General features: G+C 47.8%; 1 protein-coding gene across 1 annotated transcript in view; it reads right to left on the reverse strand.

The window, feature by feature from the left end:
- Window positions 1–3,182: 3,182 nt before the first annotated feature.
- The window catches only part of Dnah6 (dynein axonemal heavy chain 6), a 196,073-nt gene continuing 185,955 nt past the window's right edge, over window positions 3,183–13,300 (reverse strand). The window contains 7 exon segments of the mRNA XM_032906333.1: window positions 3,183–3,427; window positions 7,766–7,988; window positions 8,968–9,119; window positions 11,410–11,448; window positions 11,451–11,481; window positions 11,967–12,152; window positions 13,028–13,155. Coding sequence (XP_032762224.1) covers window positions 3,324–3,427; window positions 7,766–7,988; window positions 8,968–9,119; window positions 11,410–11,448; window positions 11,451–11,481; window positions 11,967–12,152; window positions 13,028–13,155 — 863 coding nt within the window. The 3' untranslated portion in view covers window positions 3,183–3,323.

Here is a 13,300-nt window from a genome sequence, read left to right on the forward strand (position 1 = left end):
TGGAGGATCTGGGGCATAGGGAACTGAGTGAAGGTCTGTTCTGGAGGGAGGGATCCTATTAGTGATAGCAAGATGAAGGCATTCTATCTGGAGCCATAGAAGAAAAAAATTAGTGGCAGGGAGATGGTCCAGAGGTGAAAACAAGGGGAAGAGAGAGAGAGAGAGAGAGAGAGAGAGAGAGAGAGAGAGAGAGAGAGAGAGAGAGAGAGAGAGAGAGAGAGAGAGATGGCATTCCATGCCTCAACAGGGAGTTTCTGAAAGGACCGAGGGGCCTCTGGTGTCTTGTGTATGCACCCGGTTCTGTGTATACTGCATACGTACCATGTGAGTTCAGGCACTCGTGGAGGCGAGGAGACAGCCTTGGCTCCTCTGGAACTGGATTTTATAAAAGGTTGTGAGCTGCCAACATAGGCACTGGGGATTGAACCTAGGTCCTCTATAACAACAAGTGCTTTTGCACTGAGCTCAGCCCCAAATTTCATCTTTAAATGCATAAGAGCTGGCAGCCTGGAGACAGCTAGGTAGAAGGCTTAGCAACTGCTGGCAGCCACGAAGGCTCTTTAATCCTCTTCACTGATGAAATATTACACTGCCCTGTGTGGTATTTGCAGCTTGGGCCACCTCTCAAGGTGTCCATGGATTTAGGTGTTTTTTTCCTCAGCTGAGCTAAAAGGCAGGTGAACTTGAGGTCATGGGCACCTCACCTGTCCTGTTTTGGCTTGGCATGCCAAGGAATGTATTCACACAGGCCCAGACTAGGGTGGTGAGAGGGGCTAAGACCCAGGGAGGAATCCTCAAGACCTGGCTGTGCTCAGTGGGGGTCAGAGAGTTAGATCTGTGCCCAAGATTGCCAGAGGCTAATGATGGGTGGACTCTGAGTTGGGCTTTCCCTTATCAAGCAAGGCCTTTTGCATTCACTGAACTGTTGGAGTTCGCTATTCTCCTAATGTTCTGCCATTTGGTTTCTGGTGGAAATGGCCCCAAACAACAAATTAGTGTACTAATACACATGTCTCTCTTTGCAGAGGGGAGATAAAAAGCCACTGGGTGGACATTGATGTGTGGGTGACTTGGAAATCTCAGCGGTTTCTACTGTCTCCCAGTCTGCCTTTCTCTTTGCCTCTCAGTGTCTTCAACTCCAGGTCCCTGTCATGGACATGCCCATCCCCCTGTCCCCAACTGCAGCTTCTTAACATGTGAATTCTCACGACAGCCAGATGGTGGCCACTGGGGCTTGTCTGTCCCTCTGGACTCCTGTGGTCTGGGTGCTAGTGCTGACTTTCAAAACAGAGGCACTGCTCATTCAGGAACTATGGGATCCAGGCCAAGACTTTGTTTGATTTCTTGGAATTTAAATATGGTCATCTTTATAATTCACAGTCTGTCCTGATCTTGATAGACCCAATTGAGAAGAATTTTGGTTTTCTCTGAGACAGGATTTCATTATGTAGCCCAGGCTGCTCTTGAACTTGCAAAACCCCTGCCTTAGCCTCCTGAGTGTTAGAATTATGATTTCTGGCAGGGTGAGGTGCTGACAAAGGAAAAACACACATTGGAAATGTTTCTCTCTTCAAGGACTGATGTACAGCTATGCGGCAGGGTTGGGGGAGGGTAAAGTCGAGTGACACGATAGGATGTGTCTTAGTTAGAGTTTTACTGCTGTGAACAGACAACATGACCAAGGCAACTCTTATAAGGACAGCATTTAATTGGGGCCGCCTAACAGGTTCAGAGGTTCAGTCCAGTATCATCAAGGTGGGAGCATGGCAGCATCCAGGCATCCGGTGCAGGAGGAGCTGAGTTCTATATCTTCATTTGGCATGGTGCAGGAAGCTGGATGAGTTCTTAAAACCCATCCCATTCATCTAAAAGCTGCTAATAGTGCTGGCTCCCATCACAGTGGTTAGGAGGAGGTTTAAAGTCCCTAAAATGACCCAGCAGTGTTTTCATGACATGCTATGTAAGTCAATAGGCCACAACCTCCAAATAGTGGGCCCCACTCCTGTGGCCAAGGATATTCAAACTACCATGCTGTCCTTTTACATGTCTGTCCTCTTGGGCCTGGCATGTTTTTACAATCTACTACCTGTGTTCACACGCTTTGTGGGTCTCATAGGAGGATCTGAGTAAAATGGTAAGTGTGGAGCTAACTGCCTTGGTTGTGCCTGGAACAGGAACGTTGAGTCCTGTCCAGCTGTCATCCCCTGGCCAACTCAGCATCTCTCACGTGATGGTCCCTGTCATAGTTAATTGCTTATCCTGCTGTGAAAACAATATGATTCAAAGATTCAGCAGAGGGGATGGTTCATCTAAAGGCTGGGACTGGCTCCCCATGTGGTTAGGAGGAGGGTCTTAAAGCCCATGCCCACAGTGTCACACTTCCTCCAATAAGGCCACACCTCCAAATAGTGCCACTCCCTGAGCCAAGGATATTCAAACTACCACTGTCCTTTTTTGTCCTCTTGGGCCTGGCATGTTCAATCTGTGGCCTGCGTACTGCATGTGGCTGAGGACAGCTCAGTTTTTCCAACCAAAATCATAAACTTAAAAAGCCAGACATACCTCCAGAACCCATATTAAAAGGACATAGTGGTGCTACTCTATCTAGGACATGGAAAGCAAGATAGGAGAATTGGCAGAAGCTCATGGGTCAGCTATGTTGGCATATGCAGCAGTGAACAAGAGAGAGACCCTTTTCAAAGTGGAGGGTGAAGATTGCTCTACATGTGCACCGGGATAGCATGCATATGTCCACATTCACACACATATACATGAACACAAACACACCATGCACACTTGCATACTAATAAGTTTTTTCCCCACGTTTTTGTGATGTTTCAATTGCACAGTTCTCAAGGATGAACTTTGTGACAATGTCATGTTATGATATCAAAAGGCTGGGCACACATGGTGGTTGTTGCTGTTGCCCCGGTGTTAGATTTTTGAGATCCTTAATTAGGTCTAGAAACAGAAGTATCGGGGCCATGTGGCTAACGTGGACCGTGGGCCGTGAGCCTCTCCTACGAGCGTGACGAGGAAGGGAGGCTCGTAGGATGGGCTAACTCTGACTCTTCCCAGGCCTTCAGTGACACACTGAAGAGAAGCAGCCTAGCCCGGCTTTCCCATGGAGTTGGGAGTGGGTTTAATAGGGATGTGTGAATCGGTCGCCTCCACACCACAGCTGGGATTCCCAACAGAAATAACTCAAAATGGCTTTATTTTAGGCTATGGGAGAAATACCAGTCATAGCTGCTATCTTTAAGCGGGGTCAGAGGTCACGTCCTCCTCATCAGGGAAGGTCTCTGGGTCATCGAGGCCCCTAGTCACTCACTCAGCTGGCAGAGCAATGCTGACCCCTTGGCGATCCAGTAATCACTGGGCCTCTTGGAGGGTAAGAGGACAGTCACCACGAAGTTGGTTGAATGACCTAATAAACGATACAAGGGGGGTGGGAGTGGGGAAGAAGAACTGTTATTTCAATAGTAACCTCTGGATTCACAGAGACGAGATACTGAGAGCCAAGAGGCTTTAGCTCCGACCTGGCTGAACCTGAAGACGCCGGGCTCAGTCCTCTGAAAGTTCCAGTTTCACGCCATTCAAAAGGAGATTTCAGAATACGTGGTGCTTTGAGGCCTGTCTGTCTCAGATCTTACATCTTGGTGAGTATGTTTCAGGTTTTCTGCAGTCTGAATCCTGGAGCACTGGGCTGGGAGTCGGGCCTGACACTTCAATAGGACTCAGGGGTTTCTAACGGTAGGTAGGGCTTCTATACGTGTAGTCGTCTGTCTATCTGTCCGTCCTTCCTTCTTTCCATCCTACACTGGAAGACTCTTGGGCTCCTGGAATGAGCAGGCACAGTGACAGGCGTTGTCTTCAGTGCTTAGCCATTCTACACACGCTCGTAAGAGCGAGTCCCTCTTACGGAGTTCTTTCCCTTCCGTGGCTGTCTAAGGAGGGAGACAGTGACCTCAGATGGCGACCGCTCCTTCTGGTGCTGCTTTTCTCAGATTCCGTGGGTGTGAATGGACATCAGGGAAAGTGGCCTGAGACCCAGCAGGGGGAGCCTTTACCTTTTCACCTTTCTGGTCCCCTGGATACCAGGTTTTCCAGTGCAACAGCCCAAGTTCAATGGCAAGCCCATCTAGACTCCTCTCCTGTGCATTTACTGGTTTTACGCAGTCCAGAAATTTGCCCCCACGCTTTTTTGGGTGCCAGCCCGATGTATACTTCTCTGCAGGCCATGGGTGCCTGGAGCACGTGAGGCCTTCTCTAGGTCTGGAGGAAGACTTAGGGCACAGCTAAACCCCTGCAGCTGCTGACTCAGTTTAAGCAGAATCCATTCTCTGTTGGCCAGAAACGAGTGTAGCTGCCTTCCAAAATGCCCCCTCTTTCTCACTCTCACGGCGTCTCCTAAGGGCTTCGCTGTCTACTCTGATGACTCACAGTTGGACAGAAAGTACCTCTGAGGGGTAGATGATTGGGATAGCCGTGTGTGTGGCTCCTGTCACATATCCACTTATGCTGAAATCCTGAAGGGCTGATGTCAGAGGCCTTGTGCTTCTGACAAACAGGATGGCTACAACACGGATGCTGTATAGCGGACTGTGGTTAAAGTTAAGGTCGGCTGCGTACCGCAGAGGGACGCAGGGTGACTAGAGCATTAAGAACAGCTGAGTGTGTGTAAGAAAAGGGTGGAGGAGGGCCGGAGAGATGGCTAAATGGCTACGAGTGTCTATTTCAGTTTAGTTCCCACATCAGTGTTGGGCAGCTTACAGCACCAGTAACTCTGGCTCCAGGGGATCTGGTGCCCTCTTCTGGCCCCTGTGGGTATGTGCATTCAGGTGTACATGCCATTCTTTACCCTGCTCCCCCCATACATAAATAAAAATAAATCACAGGCTGGGTGTGGTAGTTCACCCTGTTCCCGGCACTGGGCAGGCATAGACAAGTGGATCTCTGTGAGCTGGAGGCCCAGCTCGCACTACATAGCAAGTTCTAAACTGCCAGGGCTACAGAGTGAGACCTGCTCAAAAGGAATGGATGGATGACTGAGGAAGAAAAGGATGTGGAAATAAAGGCTGTCTTCCCGGCGTGTCAGGGTGCTTGAACAGAAGGGATTAAATGGGCTTTAGAACTACAGAGCCTGCTCGCAAAAGCTGCTGTCTGCAGGGGCTGAGCTGAACTTACTCTGAGGTGGGTGGGGACCCCTTAGTGAAGAAACACGTTTTGTGTCTGAGAATAACTCAGGTCTTCATCACAACGGGGACCTGCCTGCTTTCGTCCTTCCTCATGCTCCCACAGCTAACAAGCGACTCGGACAGCCATTCCTTCAGCTTCGTTTAAAGATGGGGGATTGAACTCGGGGCCACAAACATGTTGAACGAGTGTTCTCTGTCAAGAATTCTGCTGACTGTTACATAGTGGTGGTTCTCTGCTGTCTATCTTTTGTAGCAGACCCTTTTTCCTGTAGATTACTTTGGGTTTTTCCCTGCAATCAGTTATTTAGCCAAATTACATTTTTGTTTCTTATTTTCAAACCCAAGTTCTCAATTCACGTTCCTGTTGAGTCAGCTGAGGCTTTCTGTGTGGCGCGGAGCTGCAGCGAGCAGCCAGGTGTCGACCGTTCCTTCATTCATTAAGTTAATGACTAGGGCTGCGCCTCAATCATCGCTGCAGCCATTGACTCCAGCTGGGGGGTGAGCTAGCAGGCAGAGACCACTGACACTTTTGTTATGAGGTCAGCTTGGCGTTCTACGCTGAGAGGCTTCTAACAGCCTCCCCGAGCCCACACTGAGGTGCACAGTGACTGCTTAAAGTTTATTTCATATCTGAGGCTAACACTGTAGTATGTCTGGACTCTTTTATTATGATGCTTTACATTACTGTCTGGAGAAGATTTCAGTAAGTGGCTCCTTGGTCCTGGTTAGTCTTCATCTTGAATTTGACACGGCCTGCAGATGGCTGAGAGGACAGTCTCCATTGGGGAATTGTCTAAGTAGGATTTGCCTGCTGGCATAGCAGGGAGAATCGCCTTGATTATTAAACGAAGTAAGAGGGTCCACCCTCTTACTGCCACCCTGGGCAGTGCTGGCCCTAGACTCTCGATCCTCAGCCGCAGAAGGAAGCTAAGTAAACACGACCCTGTGTCAACCTAGCAAGCAGCATTCCTCCACGACTCCTGCCTCCGGGTCTCCCCGTCATTCCCACCCTGACTTCCCTCCATGATGGAAGTATAAGGCCACAGCCTTTCCTCTAAGTTGCTTTTGGTTAGAGTGTTTGATCTAAGCAACACAAAGGAACCCAGCTCATCATTCAAAAGCAGAGCAGTTCACAATTCTTGACTCCAAACTTGTCCTCCATAATTCATATTCCTATCCCGGGGGGAAGCAGTGCCATTTTTCAGGCGCCCTAACAGGTTTCTAGCAACCGTCATTAGGATACAGGATCCCCAGACCTGTCCAGTAATCTCAGAGTTCTCATCACCAAATGCTGCTGAACGGTTTGCTCAGACAGTATCCGCTGTGCGCCGGGCACTCCCCTGGGCACCCCGCAAGTATCCATGTAACCCTTCCCGGGTACCATTTTAAAAAGCATCCCTCCCTCCCAGCGACGAGATTTCTGAGTCTGAGGACACAGCATTTCTTTAGTGTTAGAGAACCACCAGCTTTTATTCTTTGTAAATATTGCCTCTTCCCCATTCTTACTTTCTCTTACATTGCCTAACGAATTAACTAATTAATTAACAGGGGACTACAGCTTTTTCTACCATGTTAGACTTTCCAACTACTATTGCAAGTGGCTTTCTCCACCTACTCTTTAGCAGTCTCTTTTTGGAAAATCCATTGCTCTTATAAAGAAATTGCATTTACTTATTATGCACGTGTGTGCTCCTGCACGTGACATGGCACATATGTGGGAGTTAGAGGACAACTTGTGGGACTTAGCTCTCTCTTAACATCATCTGGGTCTCGGGGATCAGACTCAGGTTGCTAGGCTTGGTGACAGAGCCTTTAGTGCTGAGCCCTCTCCCTGGGTCACATCTTTTTTTTTAAACATTTCTTATGTACATTTGGGTTATTCCTTTCCCGGTTCCCTGGGAAACATCCCCTCCCCCTCCCTTCCTTAGGGTGTTCCCCTCCCCACCCTCCCCCATTGCCACCCTCCCCCAACAGTCTGTTCACTGGGGTTCAGTCTTAGGGATCAGGGCTTCCCTTCCACTGGTGCTCTTTAGGATATTCATTGCTGAGGTCAGAGTCCCTCAGTCCATGTATAGTCTTTAGGTAGTGGCTTAGTCCTGGGTCACATCTTATGTGATCTCTTTTCCTTCTCTCTGCTTCCAGTTTGTAGGACTGCATCTCAGGTCCACTGGGAGTTTTGGAACCCAGTTATCCACTTAGTTCATTTTAAAACCTCTTTTCTATGATAGACCAGGCGACTGGCCTTGAATTTATGGAGATCTGCCTGCCTCTGCTGGGGTTAAAGGTTTGTGCCACCTTGACCAGCAGCATTTGAGTTTTGACTGAAGTTTTTATTTAGTTATTACGTGTACAATGAAAAAATATGCATTTATTTTCATATATGTGGGTGCTTTGTCTGCTTGTCTGCCTGTGCATTGGATCCTCTGGAACTGGAGTTACAGATGGTTGTGAGCCACAGTGTGGGTGCTGAGAATCAAACCTGGGTCCTGTGTAAGAGCCTTAAACAGTGCTCTTAACTGTTGGGCTGTCTCTCCAGCCCCGTGGACAGATCTTAAGAACACGCTCACCTGTGGTTGAAAGCGTTCCTGCCCGGGCTCCTGTTTTGTAGAGCGGGGAGTGGTAGAGTGTTTGGATTGGCTCATAATTTTGTTGCGGTTCAAAGTGGACTACAGGCAGCATGGGGTTCATCTGTCCTGGCAATGCGTCTTCTATGATCATGTCCTTGTCATCCCACCGAGAAGCATCCATGAACATCCCGTGAACGAGAACCCCATCCTCTGGAGTGGGCAACTGAAAGAAACTCAGAAGTTTAGGAGTGAGTAGAGGAGAAGGGATTAACACAGTCATTGCCTGTGTCCCACCTTTTCAACAAGTACCTCTAAAACCAGTGCCTTATACTACTGCAGTTTAGAGAAGGGTACCCTAAAGATGTGAGGGATGGGCCACCCCGGTTCTCAGTTTGGTACTAAATTTGAGACTGTTCACATCCCACCAGGACAGAGTTGGAGAGGCCCCTGGGAACCCCAATCATGGCTACTTTAGACCATCTAACCTCATGAGTAATGGCTTTTCTCTTCCTCCCGGGAAGCAGAGTGAAGCAAGGGCTGGGATTACCACCTGTTTTTCTCAGAATCTGGGCACCCTTCTAGAAGACAGATTATATCTGCCATACTATTTGAAGAGTGCAAAGCCATCGCGACGGCCTCTATAGCACACACTTATCAGTTATTCTGTGGTTACAGGAGGAAGAGGTGTGCAGCCAGCGTTTCAGTTCTGCCAGAGGGGGCTGTGTGACTGCTGTAGGCAAGTTTGGTCTATACTACTGCAGTGGGTTATTGTGAGTGGACTCCAGGTTGGCTCTATGGCATGTGCCACTCCCTTCTTAGACTCCTGTCATTTGCCCACTTTATAGATGAGAACATCCAAGTTCAGCTTAGTGAGCAATTGTTTCGGCACACGTGGCTGGTGAAGGGGAGGACCAGGATTCAGACTCAAGGTTATTTTATACGGAAACTCTTGTCCTCAGTGTCTTGTTCTATGTCTGTAAGATGGAGATCATTGCTGTCTGAGCCTAAATCATGTGGCTCTATGCAGAAAAATATCTGTGAATTGGACTGTGTTTGAGGAGTTCCTGTCCAGTTGTTGCAGAGGAGATGGCCTTGGGGAGTGAGTGCCACTCTCTCCTCCTACTCTTGCAATGACAGTGGCAGGGCAGGGGAGACGGGCTGAACGCTGCACTGACAGTGGGATGTAGTCAGGTAGACAATACCTCCTTGTCCATGGGCAGTTCTGTTCCAAACTGAATGTCCTTGGCTGCTTCTATCACCAAGGCTTGGTCTCGGTAGACTGGGATCATGTTATATTTGAAACTCAGCTCGTCTATAGGCAAATTATATTTTCGAGCATGGTTCTGGAGAGTTCCTGAAAGTACGAAAAGGTGGGTCCTTCAAGGCACATTGCTGTTCCACATGTACTGTGTCCCTCCTGTCAACCCAGGCTGTGCTAGCATTGGAGATCCTCCTCTCCACAGAAACCAGTCAGGGCAGGGGAAGGCACGCTCTGCCAAGCCTGACCACCTCCATTTGATCCCTGGAACCTACATCGTGGAAGGAGGGAGCAAGTTGTCTTCTGACCTCCACAGCTGCTGTGTATGCCTTCCCTCCAGACAGACAGACAGACGATCAGTAAGTAAGTAAATAAATGTAAGGAAAAAATTACAAAGAAACCCAAGCTATTAGCATTCTGCATGGAATAGAGCATAGAAGCCTGAATCATGTTGGGGGCAGCAGTGGCTAGGGATCCAGGGATGAATGAGTTCGTGTCATGGTTAAGGAGCGAGGAAAGGAGGCTGCAGAGATGGCTCAGTGGTCAAGAGCACTTGTTACTCTTGTACAGATCCAAGTTCAGCTTCCAGAATCCACACCAAGCAGCTCATAACCACTTGTAAATCCAGCACTAGGGGAATTCAGCACCCTCTTCTGGCCTCCACAGGCGTCTGCACACACACACAAACACACACACACACACACACACACACACAAATACTTGCTCAAGTGTACAAATGCATGTGTGCACATACCCAAACCCGCGCCCACACCTACACCCACACATCTATTAAACAAACAAGCTGGGCGTGGTGGCACACACTTTTCAACCCAGCACTTGGGAGATAGAGGCAGGCAGATCTCTGTAAGTTCAAGGCCAGCCTGAACTACATAGTGAGTTTCAGGCTAGCCAGGGCTACATATTGAGCGCCTGTTTTAAAAAAAAACAAGACAAATTTGGGAGAAAAAAAAATCCATTTTTGAAGTAACAACACACCCCAGACAATATAAGTAGGTATCACTTGCAAAGCTTCCCTTTGACCATTTGAGGTTTTTTAAAAATTGGATATTTTTTTATTTACATTTCAAATGTTATTTCCTTTCCCTGTTTCCCGTCCATAAACCCACTATTCCGTCACCCCTCCCCCTTCTTCTATGAGGGTGTTCCCCCTCCCCAAACACCCACCCCTTCCCACCCTGAGATTCCCTTACACTGGGGGGCCATCACAATATATCAATAGTATAAATCAAGTTATTTAAATAATTCATAATGTTAAAATGACCTTGTCATTTAAGAAGTTATAGAGATCTGGGGAACCTCTGTTTAAGAAGCAATATTTAAAGCCTTTTGAAATAGATAGCCGTTTCCTTTTTCTCTAAAATAAACATACTATTCTGCATTTCACTAAAGTTAAAACTTGGGATCTAATATGTAATGTAAATAAATTTAACAAATGCTAAAAACAAAAACAAAACAAAACAAACAAAACAAAAAACAAATTAAAAAAATCTGCCGACCAACTAACCAGCAAACGAACCAGCCATCCAAACCCCAAACCAGAACCAAAAACTCAAACTAAAGCACCCACAAATCCCAAACTGAAACAAACAAACAAACAAACAACAAAGGACGGGAGAGGCTAAGTTTGCATCTTGTTGCCATGCCATGAGAGAGACAAACTAGTGGGAGTTTTAGGGAAAGTCTCCCTGACTTCAGGAGTTTGTCCAGCTTGCTTTTATGGGCTGTTTGCTAGGGATTAGGAATGAGGCAAACTGAGGATTGGGTACCCAGACGTCCCAAGGTCTGGATCCCTCTGGGACTCTCCAGCCAAATCCCCTAGGACTGATGAAGGGACATCGAGAGTTTTTAGGTTGGGACTGTTGCTTGCCTAGAATGCATAGAGCTCTGGGTTCAATTCCCAGCACTGGCTGAAACTGGGGCATGATGGTTTACGCATGCAATCCCAGAACTGGGGAGGTCAAGGTGGTCTGGCCTACAAGAGACTCTGCCTCAAAATAGGAAATATTCTTTAGAGAGAGGAGGCTGTTAGAGCTGAAGCCTGTGTAGGGGAGTGGGGATGCGGTGGGAGGGGAGCACGAAGACAGGAGGGTTGTGCTGCATGGAGAATTGTATCAATAGCTATCCATTCATGGATTTAGCCTAAATCAAACTCGTGCATAGTAATCTAGGAAGGGCAAGGATCAGGCTATCAGGGAGCGTCTGTTTCTGCCCTCCCCCTCATCTCTCCCCAGTGATGGAGGAACAGCAATCCTAGATTGTCCTAGATCAGCAGGGCCAGTCAGGTCCTCGGCAGCCACACTACTTCCCCAGCTCCTACAAACCACAACTTCTCCTGTGAGACTTTCCGAGGGGAAGGCACCCATACCTGTGAGAAATCCTTGAGGAAAGAAGAACCCGGAGATCAGAAGGATTTGGGCTGTCCTCTTTTGAGCCACAGCTGGGGGAGAGACATGATTTCATGAGGCACTTTCTTTCTGAGGTGGAGTCTGCCATCTAAGTCAGAGCTGTGTTGGGAGGGGAGTGGTGTCTAATGGAATCCTGAATTACTCTCTGTCTTCTTACTGCTTACTTCTCATCTCCCAACCTGGAATGTAAGCCTGGAGCCATGAGGGACAAGAAGCTTGGGCAGCTAAGGCACATCTGGCTGTGTGGAGACATGTGGTTTGCCCTTTACAGTGGGGCCACACACTTCAGCTAAAACCTCACGAATGGCCTGGAGTTGAAAACCAATATATAGATAAGAGCCCAGGGAAAATGGCATTATAATATGCTTAAGACTTTCGAAGTGAAGCCATTCTGGAAGGTTCTGTTTCTTTGGAATCAGATGATTCCCAATTATTGCTACTCAGAGCTCCCTTGGGAGTTTAGGGACAGCCACATTGTCAAATCCATCAAACCCCAAGCAAATGAAGTTTCCCGTACGTCCACGAATGCAGTCCTCAGAATAAGGTCTTTGACCCATGATCCCAGTGGCTTCAGGGATGGGTAGGCTGTGTTAGACCAAAGAGAGGGAACCTGGTTGTTGAGGAAACTCTGATACACTTTTTCCATTTCTTCAGACATCACCACGAGTCCTGCAATGGCTTTGTTGAGTGTTTCTAGAGAAATCTGAGAGGACGAAAGAGATCAGAGCACATTTCAGGAGTAGTTATCAGGTGGAGAGGACTTTCACAGTCCACATGTATGTGCTTGAGCATGCGTGTGTGCACACCTGTGGCGAAGACAACCTTGGACACCATTCCTCAGGCATTGTCTTCACCTTTAAAAAACCTAAATTTATCTATTTTAGTATTTTCTTTGGTTAAGTGTTTTGCATGTGTATATATCTGTGTACCACATGTGTGCCTGGTGCCCATGGAGGCCAGAAGAGGGCATCTGATTCTGTGTGACTGGATTTACAGATGGTTCTGAGCTGCCATGTTGGTGCTGAGAATTGAACCAGGTCCTCTGGAAGAGCAAAAAAAAAAAAAAAAAAATGCTCTAAATTGCTGAGCTGTCTCTTAGGCTAAGCTGGCTGGCCAATGATTTCCCAAGGATCCACCTTTCTCTCTGTTTCCCAGAGCTGGGATTACAAATGCATGCTACCGCCTGAGTCTTTTTTTTCCCTCCCACATGAGTTCTGGGGCTCACATTTTGGCCATTGTGCTTACAAGGTAGACATTTTACTGACTGAACTATTTCCTCAGCCCCAACTCACTCTTAACTGAGTGCTGAGGTCCCTGAAAATTTCAAGTGAGTTGACAGAACTTTAAAAATATAAAGTAGGCCGCTGAGGGGCTTGGGGGTTTGTAATGTCACACATTCATGCAGTCACTATTAGAACAAGAGAATACAGACTCAACCACATACAGCCCAGGTCTGAGGAATAGTTAGGACAGCCAAATGGATGACGGGATGTTGACTTCTAAGCCCACTCATGTTCTTACAGCGTTTTCTACAAGGCTCAGCGACCCAGTAACAGTGACGGAGGTAAACTTTCATACGTGTATTAACTTCAGAAGATTGTTGAACCGGTCCACTTCTTGGCCAAGGACGGTGGTCAGAGAGTTCAGGCGTCCTTGCGGGTCCTTGACAAAAAGGGTTTCGGAAGCGCCCTCCATTTGCAGGGATTCTGTAACACACACAGTTGGCTTGTCAGATCATAGGACATGTGAGTGCAGGTGTGTGCATGCCATGCTATGCCTGTGGGGGTCAAAGGACAGCTTTGAGGAGTCCGTTCTCACCTTCCACCTTCACGTGGGTTCTGTGGATTGAAC

This window comes from Rattus rattus, chromosome 6 (assembly GCF_011064425.1).
Source record: "Rattus rattus isolate New Zealand chromosome 6, Rrattus_CSIRO_v1, whole genome shotgun sequence".
In the NCBI taxonomy this organism is placed as follows: domain Eukaryota; kingdom Metazoa; phylum Chordata; class Mammalia; order Rodentia; family Muridae; genus Rattus; species Rattus rattus.